Source organism: Gopherus flavomarginatus, chromosome 1, assembly GCF_025201925.1.
Source record: "Gopherus flavomarginatus isolate rGopFla2 chromosome 1, rGopFla2.mat.asm, whole genome shotgun sequence".
NCBI lineage: Eukaryota > Metazoa > Chordata > Testudines > Testudinidae > Gopherus > Gopherus flavomarginatus.
The window spans coordinates 46,361,578-46,385,262 of NC_066617.1; the positions used below are offsets into that span (position 1 = coordinate 46,361,578).

Genomic DNA, 23,685 nt, shown 5'->3' on the forward strand with positions numbered 1-23,685 from the left:
AGGGTCCTTAGTAAACCCTATGCCAGTGGAGGATTGGCATGGTCAAGCTCTGCTATGCTACAACACATCTTCTATGCTGGAAGTAGGGGAGGCACAGGGCAGGTCTACACTACAGCCCGGATTGATGCTCTGAGATCGATCCACCAGTGGTTGATTTAGTGAAGACCAGCCAAATTGACAGCAGATCGCTCTCCAGTTGATCCCTGTACTCTACCCCCGATGAAAAGAGTAAGGTAAGTCGATGAGAGAGTTTCTCCTGTCGACCCCCCGTGGTGTAGAACCCGCAGTAACTCGACCTAAGGTACGTCAACTCCAGCTACGTCATTCACGTAGCTGGAGTTGCGTAGTGTAGGTCGACTTATCGCGGTAGTGTAGACATAGCCTCAGATGCAGGGCCCAGCAGTGGTACAAATATATCAGCATCAGAGTTGCCTGTGCCAGGAAAATTCTCTGCTTGTGATTTTTGGCTGAATTATGTCTCCTTTATGAGTGGTATTAAGAGGCCATAATCAGGCTTGAGGCTGTGATCCAATATTTGCACGAGATCCTGTTAAGAGAAATTGCTGAGTTTCACACAGCTCTAGTTCTAAGGAAAATACAAAACGTTGGGTTAAAAGGTGTTTTATGTTGAGCACATACTGCTACTCTTTAATTTTAAGAACTTATAGACTTTTTATGTCTTTACTGAGTCTGTGTAAGATTACCAGGAGCTGTATTTCTACAGTTATCCTACAGGACACCATTAGAGGAGTACATTTGCTGACGTTACATAAACAGCTTGGTGTCTGTCAATATTATTTTCAGATGTATATGAACAGCAATTGAGCACTGTTAGACATAAACAGATTTTCATTTCTGTTCGGGCTGAGGACAGATAAAGGGCTAATGTTTTCTCGCAAGCTTTCTGTGTTGAGCTCTGACATGCGGCCTTTAAGTCTACTGCTAATGAAAAATATGCCACATATGAAAATTACATGCAACACTGTGCAGGCAGAGAATGAAATACCTTTCAACCTAAAACAAAGCAATTCCTGCAAGGAAAGTTTGCCAATGTTGGCATGGCTGCATGGAAATTCCTGACAACTCATTTCTGAACTCAGTGTGTAAATAGGGAGTGTATTTCCCATCACTAGCAGCATTTTAGACCTCCTGGAACAATTCCACTCAGATAACCAATAATAAATAACAATAACAATAATAATAAATGAAAGGCGCAATCCTACTCTCTATGAGAGATTGCATTGACTCCAACAGGAGAAGGATTTGGCCCTAATCTCCTTATTATATAATTTTAACTTTTCAAATGGGCACTTGAGTAAGGCTCATGTTGCAATTTCTCCTACGTTAACTGCAGGGAAGTCAGAGATTTTTTTTCTGCTAACTATAATATTAGTTGTAGTTTCTATTGGTTCTAGAAAATAAATGGCATATGATTCCATTTATTACTGAAGTGAGCCATTCATGTTTTAATGTTATATTTCAGCATTTCAGAGCTCCTAAAGATCCTTTCAGAACAATCAGAGTTTTCTTCTATTGTCTTTACCTACTACCTGTTCAGAACAAGTACCTCAAATACTACAAATTCAAGTTCTCAAATAAGCACATTTTAGATAAATATTGCTCTTGATACACATAGCTGATGTTAATATAAAAGGAAGCTATATGTATTCACATCAAGAGTAATCACCCTTTCCTTTCATTACAGTGAGTTAACACATTAGGATGAATTGTAAAATATGTGCACATCTGGAATTTTTATTAACCCATGCCTAGCCCTCCATTTTGCCTATGGGCAGAGCAGAATGTTTAACTTACAATTAGACATTTTAAATTCCTACTTCAGAACAAATACTAAATGTGTTTGTTGCCAGGGTGATATGAAGAGCAGAATAAATATGTTTCCTAAGATCTGTAGATGGAAAACACTTTGCTCTGTGTCTGTACGTCTACACTGCAATAAAAGACCCATGGCTCAGCTGCGGCTGGCCCCGGTGAGCTCATGGGGGTCAGGCTGTAGAGCTAAAACCTGTGGTGTAGACGTCTGAGCTTGGGTTCTGAGACCAACCCCCACTCGCTGGGCTCCAGCCCGAGCCTGAACGTTTACACTGCAATTTTTAGCCCCACAGCCTGAGCCACAAGTCCAAGTCAGCTGACCTGGGCTCTGAGACTAGGTGCAGCAGGTTTTTTATTGCAATGTACACATACCCTGTTATACAAGTCTATCAGTAATGTATGAAAATGTCTGTTGTGCTAGTCTGAAACTGGAAGCTATAGAAAAGTCAAACTATATTCATGCAATGTTAAGTATGAGGTTTTAATTGCACAACTGTCAGACACTTTGGATACTCAGTACAAAATATTTAATCAGTAGTGGAGCAGAGGTTACTCCCTATGTACACTGACTGTGTGACTGAGAGCAGAAAAGGGCCTTGCTAACTTTAGATTGTTTTTCCACATATGCGTAATGAAAGGGCACTTTGGCAATGAAATGTTGCCTGCTAGGGCAGAAAGGGAGAAGCTGGATACAAATCTACCTATGCAGTTCTATCCCCCATTGTGTAAACCCGCACACTTGTGAGAGTCAGCACAGAGAGGGCTCCTCCAGGCTTTTGGGTGTGCGATGGGAGGGACAGAGCAGTGCTGTAGCCCACTTTCTGTGGCACTATCCCCCACTCTGCCCCCTATTTTATGTGGAAATCCAGGTGGGGGTAACACAGCTCAAAGCTGTATTACCTCCCTCTGGGTTCCTTCCACTAGTGCTAGTGACCTGCGGGGACATGACCATTGGCAGAAGTGCTGCCAGATGGAGAGAGGCAGAGTGGAAGAAGGAGCCAGGCACGCAGATGCCTTCTCTCACTATAAGTATGGAGTCTCATCCCAGTGGAAAACCTTATCGGTGGATCTCAGATTCCACAGGCTTGAGAGGCCTCATCCCCTCCCAACAACATGGACCCCCTAAACTCAAAAGGATGATCCATCTGAGGGAATGATCTGCCTCTATAGGCCCTCCTTCAAGCATCTCTTTGGGAGGGGAAAATCTTAGGTCTGGTCTATACTACACAGTTAGGTCAACACAAGCAGCTTACGTCAACCTAAGTATGTCAGTGTACACGTGACAGCCTTCCTCCCATGGAAGTAAGTGTCCTAATACACCGACATCATAACTCCACCTCCATGAGAGGCATAGGGCTTACAGCAGAGTAGTTAGGGTCACGCAGTGTCTATGTAGGTTTCAGTGGTAGCAATGTTAGTCTGTATCAGCAACTGCATTACTTACATCAGCTGTTGGCTGCTCCATGCTGGGGCCGTGAAATTGACAAGAAAGCTGGGCAGGTACAGCCCTGGCTCTCAGCCTCCACACTGCCCCCATCAGCTGGTGGAAGTGCTCCTGGTGAGGACGCACACCACTGACAGAAGGAAGGTAGTAATTACTGCGGTGGCTGAAAGTCGACCTAACATAAGTTGACTTAGGGCTGTCGTGTCGACATGCTCTTAGGCCTTGGCTATACTGGCGCTTTACAGTGCTGCAACTTTCTCACTCAGGGGTGTGAAAAAACACCCCCGAGCGCAGCAAGTTACAGCGCTGTACAGCGCTAGTGTAAACAGTGCCCCAGTGCTGGGAGCGCGGCTCCCAGCACTGTAAGCTAATCTCCCTGGCGAGGTGGAGTACCACGACCATACTCACACTTCAGAGTGCTGCCGCGGGAGCACTTTGGAGTTTCGAGTGTAGCCAAGCCCTTAGTTATTTTCCAAACTGAATTTCTTCAAACAAGGTGGAGTGCATGTTCTTCATGTAAAAGTGTCTGTGCACGTGAAAAGTATGATGCTATAAAACAGCAGTTTGTTTAACTCTTTGACCTCAATTCTACCTAGTATTAAACACTTACCACTCTCCATCCCTCCCCATTCCTGTGTTTGAAAAATTCAGATACAGTTTGGTATCTTTTCATGAAGCTTTTCCCCCTCAGAAAAATCATTTATTGGCTGAGACCAAGTGATGACAAATTTCAGCCCCAAGAACAATTATCTGAGAATGTTGTAATAGTTTGAAAGGATGGGCTCAGAACTGAAGTATCATTTTGGCTAATTATAGCAAAGATGCTATAAATCTATCCCATTTATCATCATTTTGATTCAAATAGCATCACATATATGTGCCAGGGGCCCAGTCCTGTAAGGGTTCTGAATACAGAACATCCACTGACTTCATTGCAAGTTCCAAGCAGGGTCTTTTTAGTATCAGGCCCAGAACCAGTGGGAAATGTTCATGGCACAGGCTCCAATGTTCCAAAATGCCGGGGGTTCTCGACCCCTAGCCCTGCCCCCACTCTACCCCTTCCCCAAGCCCCCCCCACCTCTTCCCACCCCTTCCTCACCCCCACCCCTCCTCTTCCCACCACCATTTCCCCAGAAAGCGCCGCATCCTCACTCCTCCCCCTGCCCACAGCCTCCTGCACACCACAAAACAGCTGATCTGCAGGGCCTGCAGGCAGGTGGGAGCTGACTGGGGGGCTACCAGTGGGAGCTTAGAATCCACCATTTTTTCCCCGTGGGTGCTTCAGCCCTGGAGCACCCACGGAGTTGGCGCCTATGGTTCATGGAATCGAAGCTGGTAAAAATTACCACTCTTTTCCCACTCCCTCCCTTTTGGGGTTTATTTGTACTTGTGAATATAAATTCCTAATTAATAGATTTAGTGCTAATTTTTGCTGTCAGTTACATGGATATAGTTTCTATTGATTTATGTGAGATTCCGCAGGTGTAGCAGAGAACAAAATTTGACCTTTGATGCTGTATCCATTTACAGTAAATGACACACAGTGGCCTGAGTTACGGCTGATCAGAAGTAGCTTCTCTCTTGCAGTTGCTTGGTAGCTTAAGTGAAATGAATTTGGTGGTTTCCTTTTAGATGTTATTGACAGTGGTCCCACATCACACAACAAAGAATTAAATTGGTATGGAGAATGAAGTACTCTTTGGGTACGTCTTCACTACCCGCCGTATCGGCGGGTAGCAATCAATTGCTCGGGGATCGATATATTGCGTCTCATCTAGAAGCGATATATCGATCCCCGAACGCGCTTATATTGATTCCGTAACTCCACCAACCCGAACGGAGTTGCAGAATCGACAGGGGGAGCCGCGGACATCGATCCCGCGCCGTGAGGACAGTGAGTAATTCGATCTTAGATACTTCGACTTCAGCTACGTTATTCACGTAGGTGAAGTTGCGTATCTAAGATCGATTTTCCCCCGTAGTGTAGACCAGCCCTTTCACTCCTATGACTGCAGTGGTGTTAATGGGCTACTTTACTTTGAATGGTCCCTCTTAAAATATGTGCAAACTACTTATGCAAAATTATCTGCTTCACCTTGTATTTAGCTGTGACACTCTGAGTACCTTTTCCAGACCTGAAGAAGAGCTCTGTGTAGCTCAAAACCTTGTTTCTCTCATCAACAGAAGTTGGTCCAATAAAAGATATTACCTCACCCCCCCGCACCTTGTGTCTCTAAAATCCTAGGACTGACATGGCTACAACACTGCATACCCCTCAAGATGGCAGCTTTGATCAGTGTTGAAGCCATTAAAAGAGCTGCACAGGGACACTTGAACTGATGTCCTCTTTACTACATGTGCTCTGTAGATGCAAGAATTTAATTTTCTACTCCATTTAATCTGGCATTTTTTTTATGAGCACTAACCTGTCTTTTAAAGCTGTGTGTTATTAGGATCTTTTCTTCTTCAAGTTAAAATCAGTATCTTGTTATTGGGGTCAATAGTTGTACTTAAAACAGTCTTATAATCTCTGAAGCCCGCAGTAGTAATTACTCTGTAAATACCTGCTTCATGAATTTCTTCTTGGCCAGTGTATGAGGAAAACACCTGTCCAAAGAATTTATATTGCTGTTCTCTAAAGTTGTTTTGCAGGTAGTCCATCAGCATGACATAGCCAGACTGCTGCATTGTAAGGACTTCACAAAATACAGCCAACTGAAAAATAAAAGACAGCACACTTCCCCTAAGTCATAAAAATGAACTGGATTCTGATATTAGGCACAACTTTGAGAAATGGAAGGTGTGTAGATTGTCTCAGGTCAGAAAAAGCAGCAAAGAGTCCTGTGGCACCTTATAGACTAACAGACGTCTGTTAGTCTATAAGGTGCCACAGGACTCTTTGCTACTTTTACAGATCCAGACTAACTCAGCTACCCCTCTGATACTCAGTTCAGGAATAATCCCAGTAAACATTGTGATTCAGACACATACCTCTGAGGGCATGAGTACACTGCAATTAAACACTTGCAACTGGTTCATGTCAGCTGACTTGGCTTGCAGGGCTCGGGCTAAGGGACTGTTTAATTGCAGTGTAGACATTTGGGCTTGGACTGCAACCCAAGCTCTGGGACCCTCTCACCTCACAAGGTCCTAGAGCCCAGGTTCCAGCCCATGCCTGAATGTCTATACCACAATCAAACAGCTCCTTAGCCTGATCGCCAGTAACCTGAGTCAGCTGGCATGGACCAGCCGTGTTTTTTTAATTACAGAGATAACCTGAGTCACTATTCCTCCAGTGTTTCCTACTGCTTTCTTTGGGTTAGTAGTTTACTTTGCACAGGCACGTTGTCAGAATCTAGCCATGAATGAAAACGTGGGGGTGGGGGTGGAGGGGATTACTCAGACAAATAGATTTTAATTGAAACATGTGCAAGTGAAAAGCTAGAAAAAAAAATGTTAGGTTGTTAGGCTAGAAACTAATGCCATGCACATTTACCACATACATGAAAACTGTTTTTCCTTTCAAATAAGAACAATTATTTCTTTCACATGGATTAAATGAATTACCTGGTTTTCAGAAATGTTAATGGGATCTTTAAACACAATCCATTCGACTGTCTCTGAGCAGGGAGGCGTTGACAAAGATCCATTATAAGTGTAATATTTGTCTGTTGAGTTCGGCAAAAGGTTCAGCAAAACAAATGGCTCTAATGCAGCCTGTTTTCCTGCAAAACATTTATATTCAAATTATTAAGATATTAAATAAAAGCTGAATAAAACAAAAGTAGAGTGCAAAATGGAAGTTCCTTCAAGTGAAACAAAGGAATGTTTGAGGACATTTGGAGTCTGATTTCAATGGCTGTTCAGCCTATGAAAGATTGGGCCCTTTGCACTTAAGTTTTAACAAAGATCCTAAAACAATAATTCTACTGGGTCAGCAGAAGGTTCTAATGAGCTACTTTATGGAAGGCTGAAGTTCAGCTGTAAACTCAGAACTCCCAATCTTCATCGCAGCAGTGAGATTCAAAGAAACAATGCTTTTAGTCTTTGCGCCTGGGAGGGACTCCCATGAAGTGCTGAATGACAGACCATTACTGAACTCAGAGTCAAGATCATTCAATACATCACATTCACAGTACCTCTTACTCTCTGTGGGGCAGGGAAGAGGTATGAAAGCTGCATATGAAGTGCCATCTAGTCCAGGGAAGTGTTACTTCATTGGAACACACTGAGCATTACATTACTCTAGCCTGGAGCAAACTGTGCTAGGAGGCAGGAAATAGTGAAACATGGTGAAAAAGAATGGGAAAGCTCAAGGAACAATGTTACAAGAGACAGAACAGGAGATGAAGACCTCTTTCAAGATGATGTAACACTTCAGGTGACTGCCCTGTACGCAACAGTAAGGGATGGTCTACATAGGGAGCTCACATCAGCATAGCTGTATTTCTTAGGACTTGGCTACACTTGCGAGTTACAGTGCATTAAAGGAGCTCCGGGCGCACTAGCTCACTACCTGTCCACACTGGCAAGGCATGTAGAGCGCTCCGATTCCACAGCTAGAGCACTGCTGGTACTCCATCTTGGTGAGTGGAATAACATTTGCTGCACACCCGCTGGAACGCCCCCAGCGTTAATGTGAATGAGGTGTTGCATTACTGAACTCTGATCAGCCTCCGGAAACGTTCCATAATCCCCTAAAGCCAAGTGGCCACTCTTGTCATTGTTTTGGATATGCTCTTTGAAAGCTCCATTTGACAGCCAGCTGCTTATCTGCTCCGAGACAAAGCAACCATTACTGTGGAATGCTGTGTGTGAGAGAGAGAGGTGGTGGGGGGAGGTCTGCTGCTGTCTGAACTTACAAGACAGCATGCTGACATGCTCTCAGCCCCCCAAAACCCCACTCTCTCCCCCCCCCAGATACACATAACACTCCCTGTCACACTCCACCCCACCCCCCCATTTGAAAAGCACGTTGTAGCCACTTGCATGCGGGGATAGCAACTACAATGCACTGCTCTTTGTGGCCGTTGCAAGAGCTGCTAACATGGCCATGCCAGTGCGCTGGCAGCAGTCAGTTTGGACAGACTACAGCGCTTTCCCAACTGTGCTCTACGAAGGCTGGTTTAAATCAAAATGCTCTACATCTGCAAGTATAGCCATGCCACTTCACACCCATGAGAGATGTAGCTATACTGACCTAACCCCCCGGAGTAGACAGCATTAGGTCAACAGAAGAATTTTTCCATCAGCCTAGCTACTGCCTGCCAGGGAGGTGGATTACCTATGCCGATGGGAGAACCCCTCCTGGTTGCGTAGGCAGTGTCTACACTGAAGTGCTGGAGCTATGCCACCGTAGTGTTTCAAGTGTAGAGAAGCCCTTACTCTCCTTTGCATACACTCGTATCAGAGGAGGGAGAAGAAACATTCCAGTTCACTTAGATGCTTTGCCCTCACTGAAGGGCATGGAAAAACCCCACATACACATTTAGTCACGCATGTAAATGTATGGCTGGTGCAGTTCATCCACTTCCCTGGTATCTTGCCAGGATTGGGGCTTGGATGAGGATGAGCTGACTGAGATTCAGCTGGTGAGGCAGCAGGAGCCCATCAGTGGAACTGGCAGAGATTATACCAACTTCCTCAAGTGGGGGAATTTACCAGCTTTTGGACAATCCCACTTCCATGAGAGGATGATTGTGTTTATCTAAAAGACCACTGGTCCTTTTAGATGTGATTTTAAATAAAATCTGACTCATGTCTATATAATTTGCTGTTTGTTATCATCCCTAGGTTCATTTCAATGTTACTGCTTTGTAAACTTCCCTCTCTCAATAAATATCCATTCCAAATTATTTCCCCCACATGCAGGTATTTCTAACCTAGTCATGTCCCTTTGCATTATATCTGTCCTCAGTGATGTTTGTAACTCATCCCCATTTAGCGTCACCTTAACATTCCGCTATAAACTGTTGGCCATTTTATTGCACAGAATCAAAGTTGTTCTACTGAGTCAAGTCTTAGAAACCACCTTTTCTTTCAAAATGACTTGTTCTTGTCCACATCTGATGACAGGGGAACATTCAACAGTGGTGAGCAAAATATTTCCACCTATCTGTAGTATTCTGTCAACCTCCTAGGCACTTTCAGATTGCAGCCACCCTAACAATCTATCAGAGGGGTAGCCGTGTTAGTCTGGATCTGTAAAAAGCAACAATGAGTCCTGTGACTCTTTAAACACTAACAGATGTATTGGAGTACAAGCTTTTGTGGGTGAATACCCACTTCGTCAGATGCATGCATTCACCCACGAAAGCTTATGCTCCTAACAATCTAGTGTATATCTAGTTAAATAATTCTAGCTTCACAAATCCTTTTGTAGTTGTGAGCATCAGGATATGAAACCTGACATTTACAGCAAGTGTCCTGATAAGATAACTTCCTTTGCTAGAAGGTTCTTCAATAGCTTGTGGCACTTTGAATGTTAGTAACAACTTGTTTAGTTTTATAGTCTAGACTATAAAACTAAACACCTGAAAAGTTTCAAGAGAAAATGTTCGATGTCAGATAGTAACATGACTGGTTTCTATTCTCAGAGTGTTAGCGGGGCAAGAAACTGAGAATACTTCCACTCTAGAGCCTGAGAACTCAGCAACTCTCATTTTAATATACAAAATATAAGATATGATTTACAAGGACAGCTGATGTACTATACATCTTTCTCCAGTATAAACCATCTGAATTAGTCTTGGTCTGAATTTTGTGAGCTCACTTAGATCTATTAAAATAAAGCATGTTCTGTTCATCATTAAAGTGTCAGGTAGCTTGACACCTGCTGCCCTTGGCTTTACAGCTCCTCAGCAAGGTTGTTGGATGGTGTTTACTTTGATGGGTTTCCCTTCAGGTGTCTCATGTAAGCATGTAAAACTAATGAATAGGGCTGGTCAGAAATTTTTTAATGAAACATAGCTTTGTCAGAAAGCGCCAGTTCATCAAACCTGAAATGTCTTGCGAAAGCAAGTCAGGCTTGACAAACTTGACTTGCAAGAAAGATTACAATGGAAACACTTCCCTGCCTGCTCACAAGGCCGGCTACTGTGGATGCTGGGCTTCCCTGTTCTGGCGCAGTCATGTCATGCTAGGCTATCCAGGTTTTCCAGGCTCCTTGGTGTGGAGCTGGGAGCCTGGCAGCCCTGGAAACCCAGGCTCTAGTTCCAGTTCTGAGGGTACATCTACACTGTTCAAAAAAAAAAAAGAAAGAAATGTGGCAGTGAGTCTCAGAGCCCAGGTCAACTGACCAGGGCTCACAGAGCTGGTGCTGTGGAGCTAAAAATAGCAGGGTAGACATTCCCACTTGGGCTCTGAGAGCCTTCCCGCTCCCAGATTTCAGAACCTGGGCTCCACCCTGAGTCCAAACATCAAAGTGCTATTTTTAGCCCACATGCAAGCCCTGCAAGCCCAAGTCAGTTGGCCCAGCCTCTGAGATTCGCTGACTCGGGTCTCTTACTGCAGTGTAGGCTTACCCAGATCCCTACAAATTCGCAGGTATCTGCTTTATATCCATGGATATCTGCGTCCGTGGATGTGGTCATATTGCTTATCTTCTTGGATTGGATGTGGATCCAAATTTTTTTATCCGCCCCGGGCTCTAGCTCAGCAGCAGTTCTCAACCTGGGGTTTGTGGCTCCTTGTAGGGCCATAGTTTCAGAGGTTCCACTTACAGGGCTGAAGCCCAGAGCCAGGCAGAGCTAAAGCCATAAGCCCTTGTGCTCCCCATGGGGCTAAAGCCCAGAGTCCCGAGAGCCCCTGGCAGAGCTAAGGCAAAGTCCCAGGTTCCAGTGCCTCTCAAAAGGCTAAAGCTTGGAGCTCTGAGCCATGGTGCCCCCCGAGGGTGGTGGTGGTCATGGGGGGGTTTGAAGCCTGAAGTCCCAGTGGTCCCGGCAGGGCTAAAACATTAAGCCTTGGTACCCCCCTCCACAGGGCTAAAGCCCAGAGCCCTGAAGGGGAGGGAGGAGCACCAGGGCTTGGGGCGCTGGGACTCTGGACTTCAGATCATTAGAGGGGTGCTGGGGCTCAGGCCCCCAGCCCCATGGGGCTCATGGACCCCTTGAAACTGGCTCACAGCCCCCCAAGGGGCCACGGGTGCCCAGTTGAGAACCCCTGCTGTAGAGGGTGTTGGTGTGGATAAAAGGTGGAGTGCGGATTTCAGATTGGATACAATTTAATTACCACAGATGCAGATCAGATGCAGATCCAAATTTCTGTATCCGCGCAGGGCTCTAGACATATCCTCAGAGTCTAGGATACTAGCTTCATAGCTGGAGCCCCACATCTAACCAGTGCTTGCTCCTGTCTCTGCAGCAGGGAGCATGGAAGCCCTGAGAACTACAGTTTGGACTGGGGCTCTCAAGGCTTCCAGGCTCTCTGTTGTACAGCCAGGAGTCTTGAAGTCTTGAGATGGGCTTCCAGGGTTCATGGCTCTGGGACAGCTCTGCTATGTGGACTGTGCTTGGGCGGTGACCCCAGGGCTTCCAAACTCTCAGGCTGGCTGGCTCACCATGCTGCTGATTCCCAAGTTGGACCAGGAGTCTGGAAGACCTGGGGTCTCCGTGCCTGGATTTGCAGATCCTGGGATCATGGGAAGTTGCTGTCTGAACCTGACATGAATGTTAATTTCAGTCAGCGGCTACCTGTCCCAGGGAGCATATTTCCTTTCAGAACCATCATGTGTCAGTGTTTTCTAAATGATTTTTTTTCATAATTTCCAGTTTGAGAGAAATTCTTGAAAAATTTAGCTTTGGTCCGACTCAGAACAAAACCAGATTTCAAAGTAGCATTTCTCATTTCTGAGAATTTTTGGTGAGTTTTGACTAGTTGTAATAATGAATCCTAGCTGATTTACACAATTCATCTTGTCCTCATAAGCTAAAAACGTTCCATGACTTTGTTTTGTGTTGGAGACCGATATCTGCTTCCATTTTGGGGGCTAAATGTTTTAAAAGTTTATGACACACATCCTATAATAACTAATCAGAATAAATAATCAATACTTAACATTTTAAATCCATATATTTCAGAGGACTTTTTACAAAAGGTAGGTATATTTATCCCCATTTTAAAGCCATAGAAACTGATGAGCTAGGCAGGGTGAGGATACATCTACACTAAAGCTGCTGCAACAGCACGGCTACGGTGCTATAGCTGTAGTGGTGTCGCATATAAACCTCCTACATTGACACAAAAGGTTTTTCAGTCAATGTCACTAATCTTCCTCTCCCAGAGGTGGTAGCTAGGTCAACGGCAGAATACTTTCATCGACCGAGCTCAGTCCACACCAGAGTTAGGTGAACCTAACTATGGCACTCAAGGCATGAAATTTTTCACAGCACTGAGCCATGTAGCTAATTTGACTTAAGTTTTAGGTGTGGACCAGGGCTTGATTACTTACCCAGGGTCATTGGCCCTGATTTAGGAAAGAATCCTCACTCGTGCTTAAATGCTTTCCTCAACTGGGGCCGCAGTGAGACAGCGTATGTAACAGAAACTAGATCTCCTGATGTACCATCCTTTACTCAGCATGCTCTGATGTAAATGAATAGACAATTTTTTAAAAAATAAAGCATCACACACTGAGTCAAAATCTGCTCTGAATGACACCAGTGTAAATGTAAAGTAATTTCATGGAAACTGACTGAGTTATTTCAGATTGACACCAGTGTCATTGAAAGTGGAATATAGCTCCCTGACTCTACTGAATACTGACATTCATAAAATCTAACTTTGTTCCCAGAACTAGACTTGTAAGACAGATCTTGTATTTGTGCTACAAATTACACAGAAAACTCAGATATATACGACTAAGAAACCTTAATGAATAAATTGGTAATTTCTCTTGACCAAACACTGAAAGTGTAGCAAAGGCCTTGGAAAAGTTAAATCTATTCACTTTGTGACTCAGGTTTTTCCAGTTTTTTCAAGTAACCATTTTTTGGGGAAATATAACCAATTTGTGACATTTTTTATTTTGGTTTTAACAAAAGTGACCAAATCCAGTTCATGGTTCCCAATAGCTTCAATAAGTTTTGCATGCACATTCAAAAGCAGAATTTGGCCCAACCAATAACCAATCAAGCAAGAAGATAAACTCACCAAACCGGCTAACACTATCTACTCCTTTGATAATTGCATTATAATCCATATTATCTTCCAGGCTAACCTGTTAAAGACAAATTGTATACTTTATTAAAAACAAGTTTTAATAAAAAATGAAAGCTATAAGTTAGCTGAGCAGGCAACAGAGGATTTAAAGAAGAGTAATTACACATATTTGCCAAATAATTTTTTGTGCAAAATAAATTAGAAATATACATTAATGTGCTTATTATATACCAGAACCATTTAGCTCAGATTGGATATTTGCTATATTTTAAAGCAAAGTTAAGGCCACAGATATACGAAATGGTTACCTCAAATAAAATTGATAAAGCTCTTAACTTCCCATTTCCTTTAATTGCCTCCTCAAAATTTGTAAACTGATCTGCATCATAGCAGTAGATTTGCATCTGTAAATATAAAGATTAGATCTTCAATTTTCAGAGGTATACATCATGATAGAAAAAAAATCTTTAAAAGAATGTAAACAATACAATTATTTATTTCAGATATTTCTACACTGAGAAAAATCTTGAAGCAGTAACAAACTTTAATTCTAATAAATGCCTTTTCTATAGTTCTCTCATCCATTGCCTAAAAACTTACTTGGTGAAGCCAATGGCAAAACTATTGACTTCAGGAGGACAGGATTTCACCCACTGTATCTACCCCAAACTAAAAGTAGAGCTGTATTGGTAATACAAACAAGACTTTGATCCTATCACTTCTGCAGCCTGGAGTCGGCTGGAACTGTACGCTTGCATCAGGCTCCACAGCCTCATACCCTCACTCTTCCACCACAGGGGTAGCTTCATGATCAACCAAAATCTGGCTCCCTACCTTGGGGCAGAGTATGTGACTCCACCCCTCTTCCCATGGGATGTTTTCAGAGGAGGCTCTGCTCCCTGATGTCCTAGCAGGATGGAAGATATAAGGCTGGAGCTTGAATGGCAAGTCCAAATGGGTCATGAAGTCAAGAAGACTGAATGGACCACACTGGCCATAGTGTAAGTTTGTCCCTAACAGTTTTCCATGGAACTGGGGAGAAGAGAGGAAGAGAGGATCCCAGCAACTCCATCCCTCCATTTGTCCCCTCAGAGATATATACTGTTTTGTAACTTATTAGACTATGAATGGGTCCATGGAGTTTACTGTAACTCTCAGATATTTGATCATCTGTGGCAACTGGGCCTATATTCAGTTTGCAGGATTAGACCCTGTATTTGATACCTAGATTTGTGCTCATCTCTCCTGAACAATTCTGAATTTGAAAATGCACACTTTGTTTTCAGAATGGCAAACTAAATACAACTGTACAGGAAGGATCTCATTCAGAGGCTACTGTAGTCAGTGGCAAAACTTCGATGTGCTTTGGATCAGGCCTTGATTCATATTTGCAAACATAAAATTTAAATATTACTCATTTGGATTTGAAGGATTATATACACACAATGTACCCTAATCAAATGATAAATTAACATCTTTAACAAGTATAAGGGGGTAGCCACATTAGTCTGGATCTGTAAAAAGTGACAAAGAGTCCCGTGGCACCTTATAGACTAACAGAAGTATTGGAGTGTGAGCTTTGGTGCCACAGGACTCTTTGTTGCATCTTTAACAAGTCTGATTATTTGCAGGACTGTACAGTATTGAGTCTATTACAATTCATTACCTCAAGAGGAAATTTTTGTCCTTCTAAACTATGTTCCGATCCATCTGATGATACATTGCATTTTCCCCAGTGAAAAGTTATCTTGCTTGCTTTAAATACTGTTTCTAAGCCACCTCCACTGACATAATAATCATTTGTCAGGTTAATTTCCACTAAAGAGAAAAAAAGAATGGTCAATGAGCATGTCTGTGCATTTGAAATTCAGATACATCAACATTACTAGCTAAAAGGTGAACATATGTTGGTTCTCCTTATATTTCATCAACAGCTTGACAGAATGTGGATTATTCAGCCAAGAAAGAAAACCATTTGGGAGATTTATAGCTGGTAATAACAAAATGAAATGTATTTTACTTCATTTCAAACTTTGATTAATAAAATAGACATATGGGGAGCTGAATTACTTTAATGCACTCTCATAATCCATTGTTTTGTAATTCATCTGAAACCTGTCATAGTCTTACATTAAACAAAAGCTCAAGAAAGCTGGCCTATCAGTGAAACCCTCCTTCTAAGGAAAGAAAACAAAACCCTAATGTCCTATCTTTGCACTCCTAGGATAGAGACCTTCTGGAAAGTGGATGTGTTGATAATGCAAATGGGAATGAAGAGAAAGAATTTATTGAACATGGTAGAAGGGGGTTAACTAGAAATAATGAGGTAAAACTTAGGGCTTGTCTACACTAGGACGTGGAACACTCCTTGGAGGAGGATAAAGTGACAACAGATTAAGGGCACTTTACTCCTGAATGACAGTATCCTCCCGGGGTGGGGGATGGGATGGAGGGTGGGAGTGGTTAAGGTGCTTTAACTTTCACTTTTCATATAGATGTGACCAAAGGAAAGGAAAATGTAGGCTAGATCCAGGAAGAATTTCCTGGCTGTGAGATATACAAGGTTGTGGAATAGTCTCCCAAATGATGCAGTGGAAGCTCTGTCCCTGCAGATAATTACAAATAAACTGGAAAAAGAGCTGAACACAGATATGTTGCAGAGAAAATCCTACACTGGCAGAGGGATGGAGTAGATGATTGGTACTGCACTCTCTTCTTGCCACACACAACAGCAGTGGATTCTCAGTTTCCTAGATTCCCGTACTCAGAAGAACGCTGAAGGAGGTTTGGCTGGAGTGCCATGTTGCTCCTTTCAAATAGTTTGAACTTCAACAATGGAGGAGGATCTCATTTAGCTTTTTTGAGCATTAAAGAATTTATCCTCAGAACATTCCTGTAAGGTAGGGAAGAACTATTTGCCTAATTTACAGATAGGGAAATGGAGGCACAGGGGAATTAAATGACTTGTCCAGAATTATACAGGAAGTATATGGCAGAACCAAGAATAGAACCTAAATGTCCTTACTCCAAATCCTGTGCCTGAAACAAAAGACCATCCCCCGCTTCTCCAACAGCCAAACAGCTTTTGATAACTACAGTGCTAGATCCAATAGCAACCTTGGCTCTGTAAATACCAAGTAATCCTATGAACTACATACTAGTGATTGAGTGATTATTCATGATACATTAAAAATGATTTTTTGTATCTTAATTGCATCTTCCAGAGCAGGCATTATTAGTAGTAATTATTATTTTGTGGCAAATGCTAAATTATTATTTAGCTTCAATAAGCACTCATTAAGGGATGATACTAATGATGTGATTACTTTGGCTATTTCTAACCGTGCACATAATTTACATTTGTTTTCTTTATTTTAGGGGCTTTCTATTACGCTTGGCTGCTGTCACCACCTGGCCTTTGGCTAATAGCTAAAATCCAAAATGCAAAGGCTAAAAAAAGAAAAGAAAAGAAAGAAAAAGAAAAGCATAATTAAAAAACCTCAGTTATTCACCACATTTCACTTTCATGATGCCCAATTAACTCAAAACATGAAATCGGACATTTTACCTGTTTTGCCAGTATTGTGAATGAAAGTGTCTTCTGAAGTTTCCTTTTCCCAACCTTGGAATTTAAGTTTTTTGAGATTTACATTTACTTGCGTAAGATCTTCATCAATATTAATAGGAGATTGTTTGGCACCATTACATGCTGGATACTTCTTCCCCCAGTTCTTTTGGTTCAAAGTTCCTAAACATCAAAACATAACAGGCAAACATTATAAGTAAACATGATCTTTCAAGCTAATACTCTTATTTTTTGCACATGAAAAAGGTAAAATATAGAATGTAAGCCTGGCAGAAAACTTGCCTTTCTTAGTCTTTATTTACAATACATATGACTTACATCCTAAATATTAGACATAGAGAATCACCTTTTTAGGCCATCTAAAAAAAATCATGTAAAAAACCTAAGGTGAAATGACTTTGGGCTGATGACAAAGCAGATTATACAAACATACAAAGTATATGCTAAAATATGTAATATAGGAATGGAACAAACATCCAGAGGAGGTCAAGCGAATCCAGAATCTGATCATCTTTAGGAAATGCTGCAAAGCCTTCTTCACTGAAAAAGCTTGTACACTATAAGTCTGACACTTACAACACTGCCACCTTCTTGTACCAAATAATGCACTGCCAACCACAACACAAAAAGAGGAATTAATAACATATAAAAAAAATCAAAAACGAAATCCTCACCCCAATCAGAATTTTTACCATTGAAAGGGAGAAGTGATAGAGACCTTATGATTCTACAAAGTCCGCTAATGACTTTGCTATTACTATTGGAATAAATGGAAGGCATTCAGGTAACATGGTAATGAGTGTGGTGGGTTTGGAGGTGATCTGTAATAACTGATGAATATTATATATGGTCTTTCTGTTCATCTCTTGTAAGTGGGGTTAGTGTATGAATACAAGAGAAATTCAAGCAGGGGTTGTCTGGACATAAGCTGGGAAAAGGACAATTGCTTCAGATAGCCACCCATTTACTGATACAAAAGCGACAATGCAGGGGCTGTTCACTTTGAAATTTTACGTCTGACACTCAGCTGAGCTCGACAGTCTAGCTTGACAAAAGGGTGGTGGTGTCCCAGCTTGTAACCACACAAGGATCAAAGCTCATGAATACTGGAACAAGGAACTTTGGCAAGATCAAAAGACAGGCCCTCAAAGACAAGACAGTGACTGTAGGGGAACTGATTGAGCCCCAGAGGCCAGTGATCTGGGGTAAGACAGGCCTGCCTCAACCTTTAGGCGCGCGTATAGACTGTTTATTGTTTTAAAAACCTCTACTTTTATACTTTGCCTTGTTTCTGCTGTTAAGATTAAACAATACTTTGTTTTAAGAAGGCAGTTTGTGGTCCCTATTCAATGCTGGCCAAAAGTTTCCAAAGGGAAGAGCTGCAGGTACCAAGTACCGTACAAACTGCTGAGGGTAAGCTTGGTTCATCCACAGAGTGGGAGACTCAACTACTTGATCTAAGAGTAGGAGAAATGCGTAATTCTACTCCAGGGAGGTAAAGGCGCAAGGCCTCACGCTAGAGAGTAGTGCAATGAGCGGCCAGAGAAGGGGTCAGAGGTGCAGTAGTTTTGCAGCCGTGACAATGGCTGGTGGTATAAAACCCTACAATCAAACTGATTGACAGACAGACAGATAGATCAGTCTCGAACTAACTAATTCAGGAAACTGAGTTAAATAGGGTACTGACATCACCTAATGGTGCTTAAGTAATGCAGGTACTGCTCTGAAATTTTGACACATGAAACTGTCAACTGCAATATCCAAGCAAACTAAACAAACTTCACAGTGAAGTTTTAGATTTTCTGGACACGGGGATTATAGCTTCATACTAAGTACCTGACCAATGGAGAAATTCTATACTTCCAGCCCTATCCAAACATGCATACTCCTTATAGTGGATAATCTCTAAAATGACTAATGGTGAACTTTGATGAGATTTCCTATTGCGAGGTAATATCTTGCAGTCTTGTGGAATTTTCCTAAGAAAAAAACAGAACATGAGGTGTGGAGCTAACATTCCACTCTCAAAACTTCCTTCAAAGGATTCTGGGCACAGTAAATAGGCATTTCTTGTGGTAAAACGAGGACAAGAGGGAATTCAAAATACCATCTGCACCCAGAAACAGAGAAATGTAGGGCTGGAAAAGAGTTCAAGAGGCCATCTAGTCCATATTACTACTTAATAGAAATGTCCAAGGTGATTGCATTTACAGCCAAGAAAATTCAAATCAAGTCCAATATCTATACCAAAATACTGTATCGGTTATATAACTAGGGTGAACTATGACACTTTGCCAAGATTGTTCCGGTTGTTAGGAACAGTACAGGTTTCCTGGCTGATATTACTGAGGCCAATTTTGTCCCATATTCAATTTAATTGGCCAGCTGGCTGGCCAGCCAACCCCAACTTCATGCCAGCCTACTGCTTCCCCTCCCCCATTAGCATTTCCTCTTCTCAGTTGCCCTCTGTGGGAATCCTTGCTCGCAACTCCCACAGTCTAGACATCATCTCTTCTAGACCCTGTTCATACTGCATCACTTGTTGTCAGTTTCCTGATTTAAATATGCATGCACATTAGCTCAATGCCTCATTATATGCATTATGAATTCTTACTAAGGGTCAACCTCGTTCCTCCTCAAAAATGGCCTAGTAGTATTCCTCTTTTTAAAAAGACTCAAACCTGACCACTCTGCTTGTCTTTGACTATTGATTGTTTACAACAACCGTATCAATTTACTCTCCTTTAACTCAGTCTGGGATCCAGACCAATCCAGCTTTCACCTTTTTCACTCTGCTTAAACTGCACTTACCAAAGTCTCAGTCTTCCTAGTTCTACTATGGCTCAGTGTCTCTACCTTGACCTTTCTGTTGTCTTTGGTAATGTTGATCACTCCCTCTTCTTCCTCAACTTTCTGTCCTCCCTTGAATTTTGTGCCTTGTTCTCACAGATTCAGGGAAAGAGTACTTATGTTCCCCCTCCATAGTCTCTCAAGTGCATCCACTTAAGTTTTGCAGCTCCCACTTCTCTGGGGTGGAGATCCATATCTCTTCCCCCGCCTCCCCCCAACCAGGGGTTTTCAGGCTACACAACTCCCTGCCTTACACTAGGGCCATGGCTACACTGGCGCTTTACAGCGCTGCAACTTTCGCACTCAGGGGTGTGAAAAAAACACACCCCTGAGCGCTGCAAGATACAGCGCTGTAAAGCCTCAGTGTAATCAGTGCCGCTCCCATCGCTGCATGCTACACCCGTAAGGGATGTGGTTTACGTGCAGCGCTGGGAGAGCTCTCTCCCAGCTGGCGCTCCGACCACACTCACACTTCAAAGTGCTGCCGCGGCAGCGCTCCTGCAGCGCTGCTGCGGCAGCGCTTTGAAATGTCAAGTGTAGCCATACCCTAGGATATCCCCAGCAAGCCACATTTCCTGAAGGCCAGCATCTGTGCTTTGCTTTCTCTCCGAGAGCTACGAATAGTGTATTGCCAGCAGTTACAAGTTACCACACACCTCTTTCCAACCACGCATATTTATTCTTCAGCTAAAAGCATTTCAAAGAAAACGCATATAAAAACAACAGAAGTTCCTGCATGGATGCTAAAAGCTTAGCAGAGGTCACTCATCAGTCTTATGGGGCCCTAGCAGGCCAAAGTCTTTTCCACCCTTCTGCAAATGATCATTTGGACAAAACCTGTCCATTTGCTGGATCAGAAAGAAGGTCCTGAGTCAGTTTAAACGCAACCTTTTTATGCCAAAAGCCCTTTAGTTATTTGTGGGTCTCTGGGAAGTCCAGTTTGAATCAGCATATGCAAGACTCCCCAAGGAGTGGTATCTCTCTGGAGGTGTTTAGAATTTGAGTGATTCACCTTAGCCACTCTCCCATCCCCCAACTATTCTTAGTTCCTGATGGAGCTATGGCAAACCTCCTGACTCTGCTCCCCGCCTCGAGTTGCATACATAAACCATTCATACCCTTAATACAATATGGTCCCCAAAGACACTGCTTGTGGCTGAAACATCTTTTTCTCTGTCCTCCTCTGACTTTTGTGGCCCTACATAAGAACATAAGAACGGTTGTACTGGGTCAGACGAAAGGTCCATCTAGCCCAGTATCCTGTCTACTGATAGTGGCCAATGCCAGGTGCCCTAGAGGGAGTGAACCTAACAGTTAATGATCAAGTGATCTCACTCCTGCCATCCATCTCCATCCTCTTGACAAATAGACAGAGTCTAGGGACACCATTCCTTACCCATCGTGGCAAACAGCCATTAATGGACTTAACCTCCATGAATGTATCCAGTTCTCTTTTAAACGTTGTTATAGTCCTAGTCTTCACAACCTCCTCAGGTAAGGAGTTCCACAATTTGACTGTGCGCTGTGTGAAGAAGAATTTCCTTTTATTTGTTTTAAACCTGCCGGCCATCAATTTCATTTGGCGACCCCTAGTTCTTGTATTATGGGAATAAGTAAATAACTTTTCCTTATCTACTTTCTTCACATCACTCATAATTTTATATACCTCTATCATATCCCCCTTTAGTCTCCTCTTTTCCAAGCTGAAAAGTCCTAGCCTCTTTAATCTCTCCTCATATGGGACCCTCTCCAAACCCCTAATCATTTTAGTTGCCCTTCTCTGAACCTTTTCTAGTGCCAGTATATCTTTTTTGAGATGAGGCAACCATATCTGCAGGCAGTATTCAAGATGTGGGCATACCATGGATTTATATAAGGGCAATAAGATATTATCCATTTTATTCTCTATCCCCTTTTTAATTATTCCTAACATCCTGTTTGCTTTTTTGCCTGCCTCTGCACACTGCATGGACGTCTTCAGAGAACTATCCACGATGACTCCAAGATCTTTTTCCTGATTTGTTGTAGCTAAATTAGCCCCCATCATATTGTATGTATAGCTGGGGTTATTTTTTCCAATGTGCATTACTTTACATTTATCCACATTAAATTTCATTTGCCATTTTGTTGCCCAATCACTTAGTTTTGTGAGATCTTTTTGAAGTTCTTCACAGTCTGCTTTGGTCTTAACTATCTTGAGCAGTTTAGTATCATCTGCAAACTTTGCCACCTCACTTTTTACCCCTTTCTTCAGATCATTTATGAATAAGTTGAATAGGATTGGTCCTAGGACTGACCCTTGGGGAACACCATTAGTTACCCCTCTCCATTCTGAGAATTTACCTTAATTCCTACCCTTTGTTCTCTGTCTTTTAACCAGTTCTCAGTCCATGAAAGGACCTTCCCTTTTATCCCATGACAGCTTAATTTACATAACAGCCTTTGGTGAGGGACCTTTTCAAAGGCTTTCTGGAAATCTAAGTACACTATGTCCACTGGATCCCCCTTGTCCACACATTTGTTGACCCCTTCAAAGAACTCTAATAGATTAGTAAGACACGATTTCCCTTTAGAGAAACCATGTTGACTTTTGCCCAACAATTTATGTTCTTCTATGTGTCTGACAATTTTATTCTTTACTGTTGTTTCGACTAATTTGCCTGGTACTGACATTAGACTTACCGGTCTGTAATTGCCGGGATCACCTCTAGAGCCCTTTTTAAATATTGGTGTTACATTAGCTATCTTCCAGTCATTGGGTACAGAAGCCGATTTAAAGGACAGGTTACAAACCATAGTTAATAGTTACGCAATTTCACATTTGAGTTCTTTCAGAACTCTTGGGTGAATGCCATCTGGTCCTGGTGACTTGTTACTGTTAAATTTATCAATTAATTCCAAAACCTCCTCTAGTGACACTTCAGTCTGTGACAGTTCCTCAGATTTGTCACCTACAAAAACCGGCTCAAGTTTGGGAATCTCCCTAACATCCTCAGCCGTTAAGACTGAAGCAAAGAATTTGTTTAGTTTCTCCGTAATGACTTTATCGTCTTTAAAAGCTCCTTTTCTATCTCTATCATCAAGGGGCCTCACTGGTTGTTTAGCAGGCTTCCTGCTTCTGATGTACTTAAAAAAACATTTTGTTATTACCTTTTGAATTTTTGGCTAGCCGTTCTTCAAACTCCTCTTTGGCTTTTCTTATTACATTTTTACACTTAATGAGACAGTGTTTATGCTCCTTTTTATTTACCTCGCTAGGATTTGGCTTCCACTTTTTAAAGGAAGTATTTTTATCTCTCACTGTGTCTTTTACAAGGTTGTTAAGCCACGTTGGCTCTTTTTTAGTTCTTTTACTGTGTTTCTTAATTTGGGGTATACATTTAAGTTGGGTCTCTATTATGGTGTCTTTAAAAAGCATCCATGCAGCTTGCAGGGATTTCACTTTAGTCACTGTACCTTTTAATTTCTGTTTAACTAATCCCCTCATTTCTGCATAGTTCCCCTTTTTGAAATTAAATGCCACAGTGTTGGGTTGTTGAGATGTTCTTCCCACCACAGAGATGTTAAATGTTATTATATTACGGTCATTATTTCCAAGCAGTCCTGTTATTATTACCTCTTGGACTAGCTCCTGCGCTCCACTCAGGACTAAATCTAGAGTTGCCTTTCCCCTATCCCCTCATTAGCTCTCTTTTCACAGCATCTTTGCTGGTAGATTATTCTCCCTTCCTTACCTCCTCTGTAGAAGCCCCACACGTTTCTGTCCTTCACTCCCTCCTCTTCTCCTTACTCCTGGGAGACTCAAATAGCTTCC

General features: G+C 42.3%; 2 protein-coding genes across 7 annotated transcripts in view; one reads left to right on the plus strand and one right to left on the minus strand.

The window, feature by feature from the left end:
* Positions 1–23,685, plus strand: part of LOC127042848 (uncharacterized) — a 394,053-nt gene that overhangs the window by 152,617 nt on the left and 217,751 nt on the right. The gene's annotated exons all lie outside the window — the stretch shown is intronic.
* Positions 1–23,685, minus strand: part of PTPRZ1 (protein tyrosine phosphatase receptor type Z1) — a 199,419-nt gene that overhangs the window by 77,368 nt on the left and 98,366 nt on the right. For all 6 annotated transcript variants that reach the window (XM_050935994.1, XM_050935993.1, XM_050935992.1 and 3 more), the window contains exons 3-8: positions 17,004–17,183; positions 15,102–15,253; positions 13,744–13,839; positions 13,427–13,493; positions 6,845–7,002; positions 5,842–5,992 (exon numbers count right to left, since the gene is read on the minus strand). In XM_050935994.1, the coding sequence (XP_050791951.1) occupies positions 5,842–5,992; positions 6,845–7,002; positions 13,427–13,493; positions 13,744–13,839; positions 15,102–15,253; positions 17,004–17,183 (804 nt within the window). The remainder of the gene's footprint in view (positions 1–5,841; positions 5,993–6,844; positions 7,003–13,426; positions 13,494–13,743; positions 13,840–15,101; positions 15,254–17,003; positions 17,184–23,685) is intronic.